Source organism: Nesoenas mayeri (genome assembly GCF_963082525.1).
Source record: "Nesoenas mayeri genome assembly, chromosome: 3".
Taxonomy (NCBI): Eukaryota; Metazoa; Chordata; class Aves; order Columbiformes; family Columbidae; genus Nesoenas; species Nesoenas mayeri.
The window spans coordinates 61,588,270-61,608,834 of NC_137544.1; the positions used below are offsets into that span (position 1 = coordinate 61,588,270).

The 20,565-nt window shown below is 44.3% G+C and overlaps 2 protein-coding genes across 2 annotated transcripts in view; both read right to left on the bottom strand.

Annotated features, from left to right (window-relative positions):
* The window catches only part of TXLNB (taxilin beta), a gene marked incomplete at its 3' end in the record, with an annotated part of 34,288 nt that extends 31,749 nt beyond the window's left edge, over positions 1-2,539 (bottom strand). The window contains exon 1 of the mRNA XM_080342922.1: positions 2,398-2,539. The remainder of the gene's footprint in view (positions 1-2,397) is intronic.
* Positions 2,540-17,583: 15,044 nt separating this feature from the next.
* Positions 17,584-19,927, bottom strand: CITED2 (Cbp/p300 interacting transactivator with Glu/Asp rich carboxy-terminal domain 2). The gene has a single exon (XM_080342130.1). It carries the CDS (start codon positions 19,255-19,257, stop codon positions 18,535-18,537), a length of 723 nt encoding a protein of 240 aa, XP_080198256.1. The 5' UTR covers positions 19,258-19,927; the 3' UTR covers positions 17,584-18,534.
* Between the last annotated feature and the right edge of the window lie 638 nt (positions 19,928-20,565).

The following is a 20,565-nucleotide window of genomic DNA, read 5'->3' on the forward strand; positions in this document are numbered from 1 at the left end:
TTCCCCAGCGTCACAGAGTGCTGCTGAGAACAGCCCCCTTTTACAGCCTTTGATGCTGGGAAATTTTACTGCAGTTGGCCCCAGTGCTCTGCATGCTCCAGCTTGTTTAACCTTGATATACATCAGAAATTCTTCCTTATCAGGCCATAAAAGTCTTACAGTGCCAATATCAGCAAGACCCAAAGTGTTTACATTATGTGCTATCTTAGATACAGTAATGCCTAAAAATTAGGTGCCCAGAAGATAAATACCTTGGTTCCTTGGTTTGCCCGATTTAGGCAATCCACCTCTTGACATTTGTCACTCCTACCACCGTTACCATTGCCTCCAGGCACCAGAATTTCCAACAGGGCCATATCCTATTTTATGGCAAAAGGGAGGACTGACTGGAGGATCTGACTGAGTTTGAGTGTTGGATCTTGCTTGTTTTTTTCCTTCTGCCCTCCCAAATCTGGGACCTGTTCCATAGCCCTGAGATCAGCATCTTTCATGGCCCTGGTGTTCTTGAATGGAAACTTGATCCCAAACATTTGTGGTTGCTGCCTATAGATAGTCACTCTTGTCCTCCCCGCTCAGGGAAGCGGTTGAATCACCATCCCTGAAGGTGTTCAAAAGACAAGTCGATGAGGTTCTTAGGAACATGGTTTAGTAAAAGTTGGACTCTATGATCTTGAGGGTCTTTTCCAACCAAAATGATTCTATAACTCTGTGATTTCTCTCCTCCAGTTGGAAACACTAAGAGCCAGAGGGTGCTGCTTCCTCCCCACTGTGAGAGACCCTCTTCTCCATTCTCTTCCTTCCTCTGTTAAATGCTTGGGATAATCCAGGAGAGCAATGGAGCTCCTCGGGGCACAGGTGACCCCCAGTCTCAGGTGGGAGGTAACAAACACCGGTCTCAGGCTGATGTCTTTCTGTAGGAGGACTCGTGGCCATGCCTGCTTTCCCACAGTGAGACTGATGCTTGGGAAAGCAGCAGTCTGTGGTTGTCCCCAAAGGCACAAAGCTGGGCTGAGCACACAGCACAGCCACAGACGGATCCCAAGGTAACCCTGGAGGTGTTTAAAAGGCATTTACATGAGGTTCTTAGGGATGTGGTTTCTTACTAGAGTGCCGCTAAGCTCAGTCTGGTAATGGGCTGAGTTTGTCTGTCTCCGACCGTATCCCTTAACATTTCACATTTATGGCACAATTTGCCTTCGCTGTGCTTTGAAATCAGCTAGTACTTCTAAAGTAAAAGGTCAATGGGCAAGAGCCAGTGCCTGATTTAGCAGAGGAGCAAAAGCCATCCCTCTGCTGCTGGGAGAACCATCCCCCATGCCGGGCAGCACCAGCCACCTCTCACGCCGCTGGAGCAGACACTGCTGCCGAGGCACCGTCCTGGCATGAGCAAAGCACAAATTAAATGTTGTCTTCTTAGCTTCTCTTGCAGACTGCCTTGCATACTGTCTCAGAGTTCTGTTTATCTTCTTTTAAACAGAGCGCTTCCCCTTCCTTCTCAAGGGATTTGCTTTCTCCTTCCCTTCTTGCAGTTTGAACTTGTAGAGGGTTTACAAACAGGTCTATATTTAGCTCTTGCCTCCCCATGTATCTAGCAGAAGGACACATGGCACCTGCTCTGCAGCCAAGAGTTATTTTAAGCACTTCTAAAATGGGTAATGGTATTTAGCACTTTGTGCTCAAAATTCACATACATAGACATACTTCTCTAAAATGACACATTCCATATACTTACATGAGCTAGCATAAGCTGATAAAATCTGAATTTTTACCTCTACAGGACACTAGAATGAACTTTATTAACACCTCAAAGCAGCAAACATTAAACTCTGGAATGGGCCACACTACTGTAGCTCCAATTGCCCTCCAGAAAAATACAGGCACCTTCTTACAGCCTAGACAGTGTCCTATGTATTACTTCAGAAAGCGATGATAAAATCAGCTTTATCAACTACATGCTACATTTGAATAGCTTTATGATTTATGCACAATTTTCTAGCACAAAACTGAACAAAAGTGAGGAGGCTTCACAGTAGGTTTTCATACAAGCATGGAAAGAACCAGACTCAGAGACTTTCTGAAGTCCACTGCCTCACCTCTCACGCAGCACCTGAGTCTTGACCACTGACTGTTGTAGCAAACCAGCCGTGGCCCCTAGTCTCACTTAAACGCAAGCTCTACCAAAGCCAGCTTAAAATTTTTGATCACTCTTTAGAGAAGCACTCTTTTACCAACAGCCTTAGATACTCGCCTGTTTTCCTCACACATCTCATAGTGCCCAGGATTTCAGGCTATTCCTAGAAAACGTGGGCTGAAAGTCCCAAAGCGAAACACTTAAACTAAAGCCCTTGCACCAAGCCACCACACAGTGACAGCAAGGAAGCCGTTCATCAGACTTACCGGAGCAAAAAGAAGAGGTGAGTGGAGAAAAAAAGTCAGGCAGAAAGCTCAAACAAGAGCACACCAGCAACAGGACACTGGTGCTGTAATCCTGTCACGGAGGGAAGAGGGATGGGAAGACCAAACGAGAAGGAAAGGACAGAATGACAGAGCAGGAGCAAATAGAGCAGAGACTGAATGCAGGGGACTGGCTCTGATAGGCGAGCAGGGAGGCTGCCTGCGAGCTGGCAGCTTAAACCAGCTCTGCTGGCTATTCCCTGCTCTGACAGAGATAGCACAAGAGATTAGAGACTCAGGCCCACAGAAAGAGAAAATAAAGGAAGCATTCATACACAGCTGCTGCCCTTCAAAATTAAGTCCTAATCCTTCAATGACTTAATGTGCCGTGCTGTGTAAAATTTGTCAGTATTGACTATTGATTGGTCAAACTCAGTGTACATTTTCTGTCTGCACCAGAAAGACCAGGCTGGATTTCCATAATGTGGAATGGGATACGGGCAGGATTTGTTAAAAACTAGACTGATTCTTAATCATAGACTCACTGTCTGGAAGCGACCACAGGAGGTCTTTACCTCAGCCTCTTGTTCAAAGCAAGCTCAGCTGTGAGCTCAGACCAGGTCTCTCAGAGCTTTATATTAGTCTTTAAAACTTCCAAGGATGGAGACTGCATGACCTCTCTGGGAAGTCTGTTTTCCTGCCTGATTGTCCTCATGGTGAAAAAGTCTCTCCTTACATCCAGCCTGAACTTCCCTTGTTTCAGCTTGTGCCCATTGCCTCTTCTCCTCCCACTTTACAGCCCTATGAAGAGCTTGTCTGTGTCTTCTTGATAATCTCCTCATAGGTATTGTGGGGCTGCAGTTAGGGGCCTCCAAAACTGTCTCTTCTCCAGGCTGAACATCTCACTTTCCCCAGCCTCAGGGGAAAGGGAAAAGTGCTCCAGCCTCAGTCATGGTGGTGCCTCTCCAGTGAATTGACCAGTTTCTCTTTGGGGCAGCAGTGCTAATGGAGCTGGCTGGTGTAGCTGTCTCCCTGATCTCAATAGCTCCCAAACAGATGTTCTCACTGCTGCCAAGATAATCTGTCTGACCTACTATTTCCATGTTACCTTGCTGCTCACATTGGCCCAGAGTTGTTTATACAAACAAGCAGAGCATTCCCTAGGGAGCTCAGCTGCATCTTGTTTATCCAGCAACCAGCATCTACCACTTCTGTAACCCACAAGCCACTCAGGCAGCATCTTGAGATGCCAGATGGCCTAAGGACCATCTGCTGCCCACTCCTTAGAGAGAGATGTAGGTCAGTTTAATGCACAAATACACAAACAACTGAGAAGCAATAGGGCTCATACTGGAAGTGGCAATCAGGGCTATGCGAAGAGAAATGGGACTTTGACTCCAGTGAAAAATAATAAGGCTCAGAACAATGACAGGAGGAAAAATACAGGTATGCTACAATTATTTGGAGTAAGCCTTCAAATGGAATAATTGTTGCATGGGACTAGAGGATCTAGAAATGTTTTGCACCTCATTTACGAGGGTTATGAGAGTAAACAGTACTGGGCAGCTCAGTATGAAGAACTATTGGCTCAGGAATAGTCCATATGTGAGCAGCATCTCAGACTTACACTAGAGAAGACTAAAAGTCCTGCTACATTTGTGGAGACAGTGTCTGTGGGGCAGAAAGAACATACTTGGGTTGATTTCTCATTATTTTTATTCATCTACTTGGAAAAGGCAGCTCATATTATCTAAGGGTGTGTGGGCATCATGGCTTAAGGAAAAATCAGTTCTTTGGACCTTCTTTAGACACTGGTGGTGGCTCAGTAGTGCTCCTTAGGAAGTCACAGATTTAAGTATAATAATAATGAAAGGGAGCTTGCAAGGTCAGAGGCTTCTGTTTAGAATCTTTTGGAGGGCATTGGAAACCGGCTGGACGTGTTTTGAGAGAAGACAGAGCTCTGGAGTTGTTTGTGACAGTGCAGAGTGAGTGAGCAGAATACCAGAGAAGATAAGAGTGTTTGTGTGGGCTCCTTGTACTCCTTCTGTTTTGACTGGAAAATTCTCCTATTCTAGTCCCTTGTTCATTTTTCTTTTGAAATAAGACCAGCTCCAGGGTTTCTGAGACCAAAAAGCACAACTGAGCTACCAAGGAGCTAAGCAACAGATGAGCTGCAGAAAGTTACTCCAGTATATCTGCACTCCTTGACAAACACAAGGAAACACGTTTAGCTTTGCTTTCTTTCACTGGGGTTAAAGCCATTACGTGTTAGCTCATTCTTGCAACAGCCTGACAGCGTGCATGCAGGCTCTTATCACAGCTCGAATGACACTCAAGGATTCACTGGGTGGTGAGAAGTTGGTCACGTCCTTGAGACATCAGGGCGTACTGACAACAGTTATTTTTAGGGATTTTATGTATTCTTTTTGTGTGCTATGGGAAAGTTTTCGCAAAAGACTGTCAGTTAAACTCTCTCAAATGCTCAAAGGCTTTAAAAAAATGTAAACTCTCTCTGAAGGCAATATCATGTTGGTTAAAGGTGCTTTCAAAAGGTTGTTTTTGTTTGGTTGGTTTTTTTCCCCACAAGTAATGGCAAGCCTTTAATTTTTTTTCCACCCGAACAAAAGCTTAGTTTCTGCAGAAGCCCTAATATCCGCTGAAAGTGATACAGACTGATTTGGCCTGCAGGCCAGTCTCTTGACAGAAAGTGAAGAAGCTGGGAAGGGTCTCCTGCCTTTTGCGCTGGCCAGAAAAGAACCATCTGCACTCCTCTGTGAATTGTAGTTGCTCTGTTCCATGGGATCACACTTGCCAGCAGCACAAGAAAATCTGGAGACAACCAGTACCCATCATGTCACACATGGGGATGCAGACTGCAGGGAACTGCCATGGCCTGACACAGCCTGCCACTTCAGTGCATTCTAGCAAGGAAATTCCACAAAGAACCTGAAGGAGTGCTTAACAGTTTTCCTGCTGAGCAGTTTCTGGTTTATTTTTGGAAAGATACAGGCCTTTCAAGTTATATTGTACCCATGCAGAACCAATTCCTGCAATACCAGTACTTCAGATAATTATATTGGAAATAAAATTGCTCCATTCTGTTTAAATATGTACCATAATATAGTTATGTCATTATATAATTACACAGCATGATAATATATAGTAACAAGCAGGTATGTAAGATATACAAAGTATAGCATGTATGAAGGATTTAGAAATAAACATAATGTAAACCATACAAGTAGAATCTAGAAAGAGCCCTCATAAAGGTCTTGAGATACAGAAGCATAGTGATGTGTGAGCAGGTGCTAGAAGTCAGAAGCTGACTGAACCAATGCTGGGGGAGTCCTATGAGGTCTCAGTGCAAAGCCCATCAAGACCAATCTCCAACTGGTTTAATTTACTTCTATAGAAATTTTGTAAACATCTAGACCAATCAGACATTTTGCATTATGACCTCTTGAGAATAATTTCTCTTGCTTAGTCCTATGTCAAGGAAAAAAGAAAAAAGCATTTATTTGCATACATAAAGCAGGTGTTCCACACTGCATCAATTTTCTACAAATTTCCTAGCTCCAAATCAATCTCTAAAGGGTTGGGAGGTTATGATTTGCCTTCTAATAAGATTTTATGGCCTGAAGGGTTTGTTGTATACCTGAGGTTTGCCAGGTTTTTTCTTCTATAGCTCAAAGATCCTGGCTACCAATGACAGTTAATAACACAACCAAATTAGCTGACACAGAAAATCCCAGTAGGCAACATACTTAACTATTTTAAGCAAATAATTTAATTCTTAATCTACATCACTAAGAATATAATTTCTGAAATTTAGCAAGGAAACCACTCTAAGAATCTGGAGGAATTCCCCATGGTATGCTACTGAACAGTTTTTGATTTATTCTTGGAAAGATTAAAGTCTTTTGAAACCTTAAGAGCAAGCAAAATCAATTATCAGGGTTTCAATTTTCTCCAGGCAATTTCCACTGCTTCAGCTTGCCCAAGAGAGAGACTCTCCATAAATACGTTATGCTATTTGAAGAAGTTTGCAAAGTGGAGAATAGCTTCACCTGAAAATTCACACATAAGGTAAAAGAATCCCTCAGGTGAGGCATGCAGTCACACCTGAATGTATCTCTGCAGTTTGGAAACTACTCTTCTCCAGTATATACAGGTAATTTATTGGGAAGCAGAAGAGCAGTATTAGCTGTTTCCAGTTATTCTGGTACTGCAGTGAAGTTACAGCTGATTTACACCATTTTAAACTAACATGAAAACTAGTATGAAGCTTCAAAAAGGTACTGAATCCTGAAACTGTCTAATTTTAATCTAATTTTAAAATTATGCCCCTCTAGCTAGAAATGGCCTTCTGTAAGAATGACAATCTGTGAGAACAGAGTTGAGCCAAGTCAATCATCAACTTTGGACATTTTGTGAAACTGCCAGGGGAAATCTCTGGGCCTAATTCAGATATGATCATGCTGTAAATCACATATCAGGTGCAATTTGGAAGAAGTCTTTTAAATGCCAAAGGTCCACTGGTCAAGGCTGAGCTGTAGAGAAGGAATTATCTATTCCAGCAAGACAATGTAAACTGACTTGCTTTGTATGAGGTGGCTTTTTGTCTTTCCCTTCCTTTTCTAGTCCTTTCCATTTGCAAGTAATGTTCACTTGCATGAGTTCCATTACCAATATGCAACATTTTTGTTCAGATTGCTGCTAGAGCTGGCTTATTAAAGGCTCAGTCCTGCAGCTGCTCCATGTGTGGAACGGCCATTGATTTCCCAAGCAGCACCTGCTGGTGAGCAGCACAGAGAATAAAGCAAATTAGAAATGGAAGGTTGCTGTCTCAGCTTTTTGGGCTGTACATGGGCAGTAAAGCATCTTATAATGGGGGCCAAAAATCTTTCTCTGGAAAGGACAAGGTCCAAATTCTGCTGATAGTCGTAAGTAAGCTGAGGCGTGCAAGGAGTCCAGCAACACTGAGGTTGTTTTAATACTATGGGAGGGAAGAATAGGGACTCACACAATGGGAATGACACAGATTGAGATAAAACTTAGAAATGAGGGGGACATTTGTGCTGAAAGATAAAGATGTTTAGAAAGAAGGGGCAAAATAAAACAGGCAATGACTGTGAAATAAGTCCTAATGAGAACCTTATTTTATAGGATAATGACAGGATGACTGATGAACTAGTAGTTCAGAGGGAGCCACGTGGTGCTGTGCAGAGCTGGCAGCACTACTGTGTGATGCCTAAAACTGCTGCTGATGTAAACACCAATGACCTATTTTAAGACACACATGGGAAGAGAATCACTACTGCAAAAGGATGCAAAAAGAATATTGGCATTGACAGATCAAAATGGTGAAATGGTGTTAATTGGATTTTTTTTATAAGGGTTTTCTAGATGTCTAGGTTGTAAACATAATGTTTGGGGGACCAAATGAGCAAAGAAGAAAATAAAACCCAAGAGATGAAAGGAAGAATAAAGATCAGTTGAGAGTGAGTTTTGTATTTTACAAAGCTGAAAGATGAATATGAGAGGTGGCACCAATGTCACAAATTTGTTAGAATACAGTAAATACTCATTTTGTGTACATTAAAAGCCTGTGCAAGTCATATTTACTGTGCAAGGCAAATTGGTTTCTAATTTAGATCCTGGACTTGAAAATACAGATAGATATATGCATAATATTTAGTCTTAGGTATCTTCAGATGTGTCTCCAAAACTCTACTACTACTGTTAGGAATTTTAAAAGTATTTTTTCCTCTAACAGCACTCAAAAAAGAGAGGATGGGTTAGATCGCAGTGCTTCTCAATAGCCTCAGAGCAGTTATGTGATTTGGATACTTCCAAACCAGTTGGAGTATGAGGAATTGCTGAACCATGGAAAAATCAACGGTTTAGCACCCTGCTTGGAATCAGAGAGAACAATTCTACTGCACTCAAATACTCTGAAATTGTCATCAGCCAATCTGTAATGTCTGTGTTTCTACAGCATTGCAAGACACAATACTAGTTACTGTTTACCTTATTAATTATTTTTTTCTTTGGCTATTAGTTCTGTTCTCCGAGCCCAAAATGTATTTTGCTACAAATCAGGGTTATCTGTGGGTTATCTCAGATAAAACTTTTTGAATTAAAGATGTAGGAACAAACTTCTGTGGTAGTGATTTCCACTTGTGTTGTAGTAGCTTGCATGCAAGGATCTAATATAATCTATTAAGCAAGTTCAACATCAAGCAGCACTGAACTGCAAAGAGCACATTGTACTCATTATTTGAAAGGGCAAACTGAGACATAAAGTGTTACATGTTAACACACAATAAATAATGACTTGCCCAAGGTCATACAGGCCGGAACAAGATGTGCTCGGATTATTTTCTACTTTAATTTTGGTATGCTTCCTTTATACATGAGGACCAGAGTTGCATGCTTAGAGTGAAGGGGAGGTCCAACTCACAAAAATGGTCATTGTCTTTACATAATGTATATGCCTTCACTTTCTGCAAAGGGTTTGTATCAGTTGTGAAATTCATAGGACCTGTCTAGTCAGCTTGAATAAAGATGATCTAAAAACCAACCTGCTTTGCACGAAGGAAGGCTAAGTTAGGTAAATTACAGGACTGGAGAGCCTAAATTTTAGCCAGTATAAACTAATCTTCCCTGTACAAAAGAACTGTAATTCACATGGCGGAAAATTGAAATTCTGATTTTTTGTTAAATTGATAAGCTATCTGTGAGATCTCTGAGCCATTTTGGGGGTTGTGAATATGTCAGCCCACACGGGACAATGTAAATAAAATTCCAGGGCTATCATATTGTTGTTCTAATGGATAACAACTATTACCTTTTCTCACTTTGTTTTCTTTTTTTTTTTTTTTTTCTTCTCTTCTCGTCATTTGTCTCCCATCTGCCTTTCGTGTCTTGTAAGATCACCAGTGGGCAAGTCCCCCAGAGCCACCTTCCTGTTGCATTCTTGTACCCTCCTGGCACAGCAAGCGCCTGCTTTCTGATTGACTTTTTAGTGTCAGCTTCTATGCTGTAAATCTTTTCTCACTAGGAGATTGGCTAGCAGAGCAGGCTGGAACCATAGTCTCTATTTGTAAGTCTGTGGACTGTTTCACCAACCAGAATGAAAAAAAAGAAAAATATCTCTGTAGTCCTATTCTTTCTCACTTACTTGCCAGTCACAACAAGGAGAAGCTACTGGAGGGCACACTGGGCAGTGTCTCCCCAAGAAACCTCCTATGTGCCATCTAAGAGCAAACAAGGAGAACATACAGTTCCTTAAAGTCTGGCTTGCTCTGTCTTGTCTTTCATGTCACCAACTAATGCTCGACTAGCTGGGTCCTTGTGAAGCTTTATCAGTTTCAAAGTCCTGTTTTGTCATCTTGTTTCTTCCTAGACTGTCAGGTGTCAAGGATACCACAGGTTATCAATCTTCTGGGTAACCTTCATCAAAAAGTGGAAGAAGAGAGAAATGAAGCATTTCAGCATGATCATCCATCTCAGGCCAAAAAACGCTGAGGAATCATGAACCTGGTAACTGCTGGCACAAGCAGGTATAAGCTGGAAACTTGCCTTTCTAAAGGAAAGTATGAAACCCTTCCGATAACAACAGATGGTTTACTGGCAATCTGTATTGGTTGGGCTCTTAAATACTATCTACACCCATCTCTTCACTGTTTTAGCAGAATAATCAGAAAGACAAAAGTGTCTATATCCCTAAGATGTGGCATACATGAAAATGAAATATGCATATACTTAAGTTTCCTTAAAAAGTAACATGCAATTTCCTTACAATGAAAAAGGCTGGCAAAAGCCACTGACCAAAAGCAGTTTGGAGCTGTTCATTTTTGTGGAGGAAAAAAAAAAAAAAAACAAACAACGGAAAATGTTAGTCAATCAGATTTAGCAGAAAACGTCTAACTCAGCTTTCATCTACCCTCATTTCCGTTTCGGGTATTTAAAGGCCACCTGCTACCAGGGTGATATACAAATCAAAACAAAACTAAAAAATAAGAAAGAAGACATTTTCAAGTCATTTCAACTTACTCTGTGGAAAAAAGTTCCATAAAGTTCCATTAAATTACATGTGTCCAGAGCACTTTTAGGCCCACTGACACTGGTGGGGTGACTTAGGGGAAACTGAAATAACTGTGTTAGAATATGAATACAGTTTTGGCATAAAGTATTGCCAGTGCTCCAAAGGGATCCCAATGGTATGGCTATACTAGGTAAGCCATCAGTCAGGCCTTGATTTTTGACTTGGACACCACTGGCCAAGCCGTTACCTAGGCCAGAACTAGACCCAGAGTATTACTGATCTAGATTTTGGTGATGAAACTTATCTGGGAAAATCACAGGTGAATAATAAACTTAATACCAGTTAATCTTCACAATTCATAAATCAAGATCACTACCTTTTGAAAGCTAAATGTAAGAAAACCAAACAAAATGGAGAACGGACCTCCTGAACTTGGCTTATGCACCAGGATTTTCCTTGCTTTGCCTTATCTTCAATCATAGCCATGAAGGTATCATTTAGGGCAAAGCTGTTATGTACAGAAAGACCTAGAGAGATCTGAGGGAGACAGAAGGAAGCAAAGTATTCTCCCTTTCATTCTTAGGCCAAAATACTAATTGAGAGTTCAGCTTTGGAATTTAGAAGTGCTCTGCTTCATTGGTTTCTGTGGAGACAACCTCCCCTTCTAAATACAGCCCTTGGTAATAGAGCCTGGGGAAAAAACACACAGCCAAACTCAGGTACTCTATTGGAGGACTTCACCGCTTGTGATATTTACATGTAAAATGAACCATGTCAAAAAGACTCCTGGACTAGAAGGTCTGGACTAGAGGAACCAGAGTAAAAAGTCCCTGTGCATATTAACCTAATTTTTGTGATGGCATGTGGAATTGCTGAGTTGTAGTTCTTGCATTAGGTAAAGGCTCTGCTTCATAAGCATCCATCACTATTCACTTTGACTATGTTTCATTCCGTTAAAACGTATGCAATAAATCAAATTAAAAGGCCGCTCTTCTTAACGACTTTAATCAATAAGAAATGCAGGGCTTCAGCTACACCTAGTGGACAAGCTCCGAGTATCGCAGCCTTTCTCAGCCACTTCGATGTTTAGCTGTCGTGTTAAATTACTCCTGCCCTGTTTCAATATGTAAAATGTGAACTGACACGAAATCCCTTGAAGTAAGTACCAACAATTTAAACAGCTCCTTACAAAAACCTCTGTTATTATCTCTGCACTGCTGTCTTTCACGTAAAGCGTTTGATTAAAAAACGAGGTGAGGGGTCCCCGTCTCCAAATATGAGAAAAGAAAGAGAAAAAGCAGCCACGGGATGGGACAGCGGCTGCCTTGCAGCACGTCCCCATCTGTGGAGCCAGGGACGGGGTGAAATGCCCGTCAGAAGTTGCTCTTGTCCTTATAGGGCAAAGTCACACACAAGGTGACTTGTGACAGACCAGCTGTCACCCTCCCCTGCCATCCTGGGGCATGGCTGCAATAAACCACCACACTGGCTGACTGGCTGACGGGGCATCCCAAAGCGAACACACACCGCCTCAAAATGCTTTCAGTGGCTTGTTTTCACACTGGTGAAAGTGAAGTGAGGGCAAGAGAAAATACGAGGTCTGTGGTGTGTCCTGGCCACTGAAAAATAAACCCGCCGGACGAGGCTGATACTGGATTACAGGAGGTTTAAAAAGAAGGAAGGTAGTTTTTAGAAGCAGGACTGAGCACAGGCTTCAAGTCCGTGTTTTGGATGTGATGGTTTCCAGTGTGGTGACTGACTGGAGATGGGACTGTTCCCTGTTTGTCGTGTCTGTCCCCAAGAGCAGAGCAGCTGGCACACAGGACCGCAGGCTTCATCGGCTCCATCCAATGGGAGCTTTGCTCACTTACCTCTGCCAGGGCAAATTCAGGTTCGTGTTGTAAATAATGGTCTGTGAACATGTCACGTTTTCTCAGATTCTCCAGTTCTTCAGCGTATAATGTTTTGCCCTGTCAGACATGACAGCAAAAACCAAGCTGTTCCCATCACTCCACACAGACAGGCACCTGTGTATAGCTTGTGAGTTAGGGCTGGCTGGTTTTCAGACCTGTCCCCTAAAACCTTCTCAGAGATGATGGTAACTAATTCTGTTTTGCCTACTGCATCTCCATACCTGTGTTCATACCTTGCCCTTCATCTCCTTTTTGGAACATATCATAGCCTTACTGCAGCCTGCTGATAACCAACCCAGAAGCAACCCAAAACATAATTAATTCGCTTCTGTACAAAGCAAACGTGCAGAATCTTGGTGTCATTTCCTACTGCTGGAAAATCCCAGGAATCCATTCCTGCCTTTAAACACATACTTTACTTCATATAAAGTTCATGGAGGACATATAGCTGTATGATGTTTGTAGACACAGATAAAATCAATTATTAGACTAAATAACGTAGCTGGAAGAAAACAGAAAACATTTTGAGTAACAAGACCTTAAATACTTATCCCGGCAGAGAGAGAAAGTGAAATCTGAAATTCTCTGTGCTACCTCCATTTAAATAGCAGCAGATAAGATCTTTTATAGACTTTCAGAAACTTCACCCTCTCTTGCACAGTGCCCCAGCTTGAGCAAAGCAGGCTGCAGTGGAAAAGTCACAGTGCAATTGTTAGGAGGCTCTTGGTCAATACTGCATGCATATAGCTGCATCTTCAGCATCTTATTGGGATGAGAATCTGCTAAATATTTAGGGTCTGAGCTTAAGAAATGCTGTGTACTCACACTAGTAACTTCAGCCACGGTTTTAGGAGCTTCACACTTCTGAAAGTTTATTTTATTTTACTTTATTGCTGATAAAATAAACACCACAATAGACAGAGATAACAAAATGGCCCAGTGGTAACAAAATGGTCCAGTGAAAGAAAAAGGTGAGAAAAGTGGTCAGCATTTTACAAAGCCTGACAAGCTAGAAAATCTTTTGCCTATTTTTAACACGGTAAATATGAGTCTTTCAAATTCTGTTTCAAGCTTGTGATCAAACTGCCCTCCTGTAATTTTTTAAGAGGGGGAAGGGCACAGCAGATGGAGAAGGACTGCAATACCTGAGCCATCTTTATTAAAAACCTGGTGTTGCAAATTTCTTTCTAAAATGAGCCAAACAGAATAACAGAGAGCTTACCATAACAGCAGCTTATCTGTTCAGTCATTTGATGTATCTCGTTATTGTTGCAGTTACTGCGACTCAGCTTTATCTTGTGCATGAACACAATAGTGGCACTATATTGAAATGTGTAAATACATTCTCAGAAACTATGTAAAATACCTTCTCTGTACTGACAAAATGATACACTTAGAATACATGAAACCCTGAGAAAATGCTGCTAACTTGCGTCCCAAACTCCTTTGATTCCTCATCCTAGTTTTATTGGACATGCAGTGTTATCTGACAAAGAGATTTGTCCGGACTATTTAAAAAATACTTTGTCTTATCATTTAAACAGCTCCTGTCAATGTTACTTAGTCCTTGTTCACGCTGCTATCCCTATGAGTGATGAGACAAAAATAGATCAGGTTAAGGTCGGTGTGTGTAGCCCAGATCTGTAACACTGGCATTTCTCATTCCTGTCTGTGGTGGCACCGCAGCAAGTATTTTAGAGGAAATGAAGGCTTCAAAACGCATAGCTGTTGGGCCAGGGACAAGAGCTGCTTTTTCTGACTTAATTTCCCTTCCCTTCATGCCCGTGCCCACTCTGGTTTTGGTAAGGCTTCTAATGCAAGGAGGTATCAGTCTCTTGGGTACCAGCTCACACATTAAGCCCTGCTGTGCTGCACAGGCAGGAGGCAGTGGAGGCAGAAGGCAGGAGGAACAGGTCAGGAACAGGATGGCTCCTATAGCAAGACGTTGACACAGAAGCTACCCATGCCCCGGGGAAGTGTTATGTGGCTCCACAGACATGTGCCCAGCTTAACAGCAGCGATCCACCGGTCTTCATATCCAACTTCTCTAGCAGATCTGGAGTGTGGAAAACATCTCCTGGGAGAGAAAAGTTAAAAAAAAAAAAAAAAAAAGAGTAAGTAAAAAAAGAAACAAATGTAAGGAACTCTGCAAATCCAGATGTTGGAATTTTCCAATCCCTGTAGCAAGACAAGATAAGTAGGGGATAATCCTCGTTTATATAACTTTTTTTTTTTTCTTTTTTAATAAAACCTGAGACCAACAGGCGTGTTTTCACAAAGGTTCGCCGAGGAATTTCAGGAGGCCCCGCACCCCTGGAGCTGCCACACTGTGCGGGGCCGTGCGGCCAGGGTGCCGGGCAGCGCCGCCGCCCGCGGGCACCACCCGCCCGGCCGGGCCTCCGGGGCGCCTCGGGCAGGGCTGTGACGGGCACCGGGTCCCTTCGCTGTGGGCTGCGACCCACCCCTCCCTCCCGCACACCTCGCACAGCCCAACACCGCAGCGCGGACCGAGCTCCCCGGCTCGAGAGGCCCCTCCCGGGCCCCTTCGCCCCCCGCACCCGGCGTCGGCTGCGCGGAGCCCGGAGGGCGGTGGCAGGGAGCGCGGCCGCCCACACGGGGGAGCCGTGGCGCCGCCGGCCGCCCGGCGCAGGTGGCTGCGGCAGCCGCACCGGGCCGGGCCTCTCGCAGCGCTCCCGGCCCGGGCGTGCAGCGATGGGCCCCCGTGGGTTAGGGGGCAGCTGCCCCCCCTGCGCCGCCCGCCCCAGCGCCCACCCGTGCATTCTTTATTCCCAGGGAAAAAGGCAGAGGATTGCGTTAATCGGCGCCTAATTTTCCACCGAGCGCGTCTTGCGTGGCGGGGCGGCTAAAGGCTGATCTGCCTTCCAAATAAAGCAGCGCGTCTATTTACGGCCGCGGCTTAAAGAGGAGCAGATCTCATGTACTGTGTTGGAAGTTCTTGAAAAACAGCCAAAGTACAGAGGTCAAGTTTCCTGCGCTGAGAGCAACTTCATGAGACGCAACACGGCAACGTCCTTCGCAAGGATCTGGCGGTTGCTGGAAAACTGGGTCACTCTGCATTTTCCACTAATCTCTGGGTTCAAATAATAAATGACTTGAGTGTATTTCTAAACAGTGTGGAGGCTAGAGAGGATCTGCTTGGAGGCCTGTTACTGCTTCAGCAGTGGGAGCATTGCCAAGGGGTTCACATTGGGAAGATGAGGGTCAGGCCCCCAATATTGCTTGGTGGATGACATTATGAATAGGAAAATACGTAGTTGTGCTGCCAACTGGGATCTGACTCCTCACTAGAAATTAAGAGACAGGCTAGGCAATATGATTGTTTTGCAAATTCCCTGGAGTGTGCTTTTAAGAGATGGTAAAAATCCTTGATGATGCCTTGCTCAAAGCCAGTGCTTTCACTAGCTGCTCTTGTTTAGAGGCAGCAGCTCTTCAGGAGTTTCACAAGGAGTTGTATGCAAATATACTCTACCAGAGTGCCCGTGAAATGGTCTATTCTTGGAAAAACTTATACAGAAGGATTTAATGTTGACAGACTTAAGCAGTGATGTCTCAACTGTGAAGAATCTGTTGTTTAACCAACTTCATGAAGCAAAAGTGCTTTTCAAGGCAAGAGTATTCCCTTTTGTTTTAGATGATCATGGAGGCTATGCAATTTGGTATGCACATAATTTGATAGTCTGTTTTATAAGAAGTTGATTAGAATCAGAAAAATCAAAGAGGGCAATGCAATGTGTACAGATCAAACAGCCTTACAATGGGAAAAGGACTTACATAGTGGCAAGTTGGGCAATGGCTCTTAAAACTACAGCAGTATTCTCCTAAACACCCTTTTACATTATTGGTGAGTTGATAAGTTATGATTCACTGTCACTTGATGTTAAATTTACTGTCACAAAACATTAGCAAACACTTGCTGAAACCAAACAGGAGGTTTTTTTAAATTCTTGGGTGCTGTGAGTTGTCTAAGACCAGGCTGTTATTGCCTGCAGAGAGCACTTTATCATCGGGTTTTCCCAGAAGTGTACACTTCCTTTTTTCTAGTTTTGCTAATACTTTAATACAAGCATTGTTTTTTTTAATATTCATAAAACATATTAGCTGCCTCACATCTGTAATACAAAGAAGGCCAAGTATCACTTTTCTCACCAGCTGGGGCAATTTTAGCAATAGTAATCAGTTTAATTTCCCAGCTTGATGGAAAACACTGTTATTTACACTCCCATTGTGTGGTGATATCTTCGTCCATTTATGTGCCCAGGTTTAAAATTTAACTACATCCACCATGCTGTTTTTCTTCCTAATACATTCAGAAGATGAGGCTGGAAAAGTAGGCAAAAAGCATGGTGGTGTCGCTCCTGTATTTAACTTTGGAAGCGCGGCTAAATGGGATTACATGTATTATTAGGGTCCTGATCCGGCAGTCCTCACCCAAGTAATAACTTAGATGGGAGCTTTGCCAAAGGCTGAGTGGGGGCAGAAGGCTGCAACAGTTGGCACTAAAGGAGAGAGATGTCAATTGCCTTGTAATAATGGGCATTTTTCTGCCAAAGATTAAAGTAGATCTGTATGGATTTGTCTCAGCGTCTTTAGTTGGTGGCAATTTCTGGGAGAGAGGGGTCAGAGATGTACCACGGTGGAGTATTTTTGGGATACATGCCCCTTCTTCTAGGGCACTGGAAATGAAACACAGTTCTGGTGAATGCAGATCTGGATTGATGCAGCAATTTCCCGTGTGAACCAGGTGAGGTGAGAGGGGTGGACCAGACCCACCACCCTCCCTTCCCAAGTTCCAAGTACTTGCATGTTAAGCGTTTGGTCATTTACACAGCTCTTTCAGGTGAGATAATAAATATACAAAAAACAAAGTCTACTATATAAATGAAAGAAGATGTATAAAATTACAAGTTTAATAGATAAATATAATAAATACTTTATGCATCATAACTCTGAACAACTACATTTAAAGCAAGTATGTTGGCAAGTCACAAAAAAGTTGCGTCTTGGCAACTTTATTTTTCATAAAACCACACTGACAGGCATATTACAATGTTACGTATGAGGCTTTATGCTGTAATTATGTTCAAATCCCGCTCACCTACCGAGTTCACCATGACATATATATGGGTGTAGTGTACTTTCTATTTTGGAATGTCTTTTTGCACACCAACACGGTTGTACAGATAGATGTTCTACTTACCAGGGACAGTGGGGAATTGTTTTGAAGAAAAATACTGGTAAATGACTTCTAGAAAAACTAAAGCATTTCTTAACTTTTTATTGACATTGGCAAATTAAAATAGAATAAATTAACAATATTTTCTCAAAAAAATGTTTTGTACAAAAATACTGTCAAAATTTCCTGAAAAGCTTTCAACACAGTAGTATCTTTTCATGTACTGAATAAACTATATTAGCACAGTGTCAAAATGCTGAAGACAGAAACAAAATAATAATTAAAAAAAAATCTGTGAAATGGTTGCCACTAGTCAACATTCCATCCACGCCATATTATTGTCTGTACATATGGGGGAGGGGGAATGGGTAGCAGACTTTTAAGTAACAGTATTACTTTTCCTGATCTGGAAAGGTTTGGCCCACATCTGTTAAGCTTCCAGTTTAAGCGTATTCAAAAAAAAAAAAAAAAAAGAAAAAATTAGTCTGCACTGCAATGCATAGTTAAAAATTTAAGCAAGATGGCAGCATTTGTGCAGTAGGATCTGCCCTTCAAAGTTCATGCAACCAACTAATGCAATTTTTTTCCCCTGTTCACTCAGAATTTGAATGCAGTTCAAGTAATTGGAAATAATCGTTTACAAAATCCACAAGATTAAGCAATTTGCCAAGATTAATATCTAACAGTTCAGCACTGTGGGAATTATGGGCACGTTACTGCGAGGAAATTAAAAGAGGAGGGGAGGGGGGCGACCAACAAAAAAGGCAGAGTTCGCTAGAAATTATTACTACGGGAGGGGACGTGAATGTCAAAGCTACAAAAAAAGTGGCAGCGATTTAAGAAAAAAAAAAAAAATATACAAGCGCATAGTTGACTCTGCTTTCCAGATTCTCACCTTTTCAAGCCCTGAAAAGTGAGACACCGTGTCTAGGGGAATGTTTTCATTCGCACCGATAGAAAGTCCTTTGTTTGTTTTAAATGAATCAGCAGCTTACCCTGCTGGGCTGCTGTTTGCAAACGAAGTCTGTCATGAAGTCAAACTCGTTCTGTCCCAACCACAGCTCGGGAAGCTCCTTGATGCGATCCAACCCCATTTCGATGACTAAGGACATGAGGACCTCCTCGTCGATGAAGTCAGTGTCTATGACATTGGGCGGCAGCATTGCCGCGGGGACGTGGGGGACGGCGGGCGGCAAGCCGCTGCCACCGCCGCCGTGCTTGGGGTTGCAGTCCCTGAAATGCTGCTGCTGGCTGCTGCCGTTCAGCTGGTGGCTGCCGGGGTGCAAGTCCGGCATGTAGTGGCTGTGGGGGTAAGGGTGGTGGCTGAAGTACTGGTTGTTCAGCTTCTGGAGCTGCATGCTGGCGCTCAGCTGCCCTCCCGGGCTGGCGACGGGGGGCGCCATGAACTGGGAGCCGCTGAAGCGGGCGGGGGGCGGCATGCTGCCGGCCGGGTGCCCTCCGCTCACGCTGCCCGGCCCCATGGCGTGCCTCACCCCGCTGCTCGCGTTCATATTCCCAGCTCCGTAATGTATATGGTCGCCCATGAGGGCGCTGAAGGCGTGCTGCTGCGGCGGCTGCTGCTGCTGGTGGTGGTGATGGGGGGTGGGAAACTGCCCCATGCCCATCCGATGCGCGGGGTGGTGGTGAAGCCCGCCGGATCCGTCGGGGAATCGCCCGTGGTTCATGGCCATCATGTGGTCTGCCATTGCCCACCTGGAAAGTCAGCGTGCCAATACATTAGGAAAATACACCCTCGGACATCCAGCAGCCCTCGCCCGGACCGGCTGCATCTACCCGGCCCTGGGAGAAACGACCTGGCTGATCCCGCCGTCCTCTCTTCCACTGGGGAAGCGAGGAGAAAAAAAGAAAAAAGAAAAAAGAAAAAAAAGAAATATCCTACCGAGTACAAAGGAAAAAATAAAAGGGGAGCCTGCGGTACGAAAATCCCAGTCCCCCCGCTAATCCGGGAAGCAACACGCCTTCCCACTCCAACTTGTGCATACCTATCAGCGGAAAGGGTTGCATACGGCAACAGCCGCCTCCTCCCCGCACGTTCAAAACGCGCCCGAGCCCCCCGGCTTCGCCAGGGAAGGCAGCGGATTTCCACGGCACACTCGCTAACTTGCGGGGAACAAGCAAAGAATCGGCAAGTCCCACCTAGCCGCTGTCAAGCAACTTTCGGACTGAAGTCAGAATTTTGGTAAAAATACAGTAATGCACAGATACGGAGGCAAAGCCAGGCAGCTGAGAAATACCTTTCCTCGCGTGTTTAAACAGTCACATTTTTTCCTGTTGCACACAAAAGGGACACCCGGCACCAGCCACAAGAACCGCCGCACTCACCTCCCGGCTTCTTTCTTCTTTTGCTTCAAAGGTGGCGGTGAAATCAGTCAGTAAAAGTCACCCAGCATAGAGAGGGCTTCCCCGGCTCTCTCCTCGGCGCTTACGTGACGGTGCTGTGATCGCTGCCGCAGCCCCAGAGCTGTTTTTCACTCCTCTGCGAGGCTCATCGGCACTTGCCAACAATGAGCTGTGTTTCTTACCCAGCTTTGGCCACAGCTAATATAGGATTTCAGAAGGGAGGAGCAAAACCCTTACAGGCAACCAGAAGTAAAACCTGGAGCAAGCGAGGGGAAAGAAAAAAAAAAGAGAGAGAGAGAGAAAAAAACCCACAGCACCCAGCGCGCACACACACGCGCGCGCACACGCACAAGACACACGCGCGCAGGGGGACACGCGTGAAGGGGCCAAACGGGTCTGGCAGGCATCCAAGCACCCCGCTCCCCACGGCTGGGCGACACGTGTGTCTCTGGGTCGCTTGCGCCCCGCTCCGCGCCTTCTGCGGGAACAAAGCGGAGCTTGGCGGCGGGGCGGCAGAGAGCGGCGCCCCGCGCACCGCGCTGCCGCTCACCCGCCCTCCTCCGGCGCGGCCGCGGAGGAGGGCGCCGTTCGCTACCCACGGCCCCGGCCGGCTCGGCTCAGGCATCGCCGGGCTCCCTCGCGTCCCGTCCGCT

Excerpts from the sequence above, each read along its gene's own strand:
- CITED2 (XM_080342130.1), bottom strand. The coding sequence starts at position 19,257 with ATGGCAGACCACATGATGGCCATGAACCACGGGCGATTCCCCGACGGA.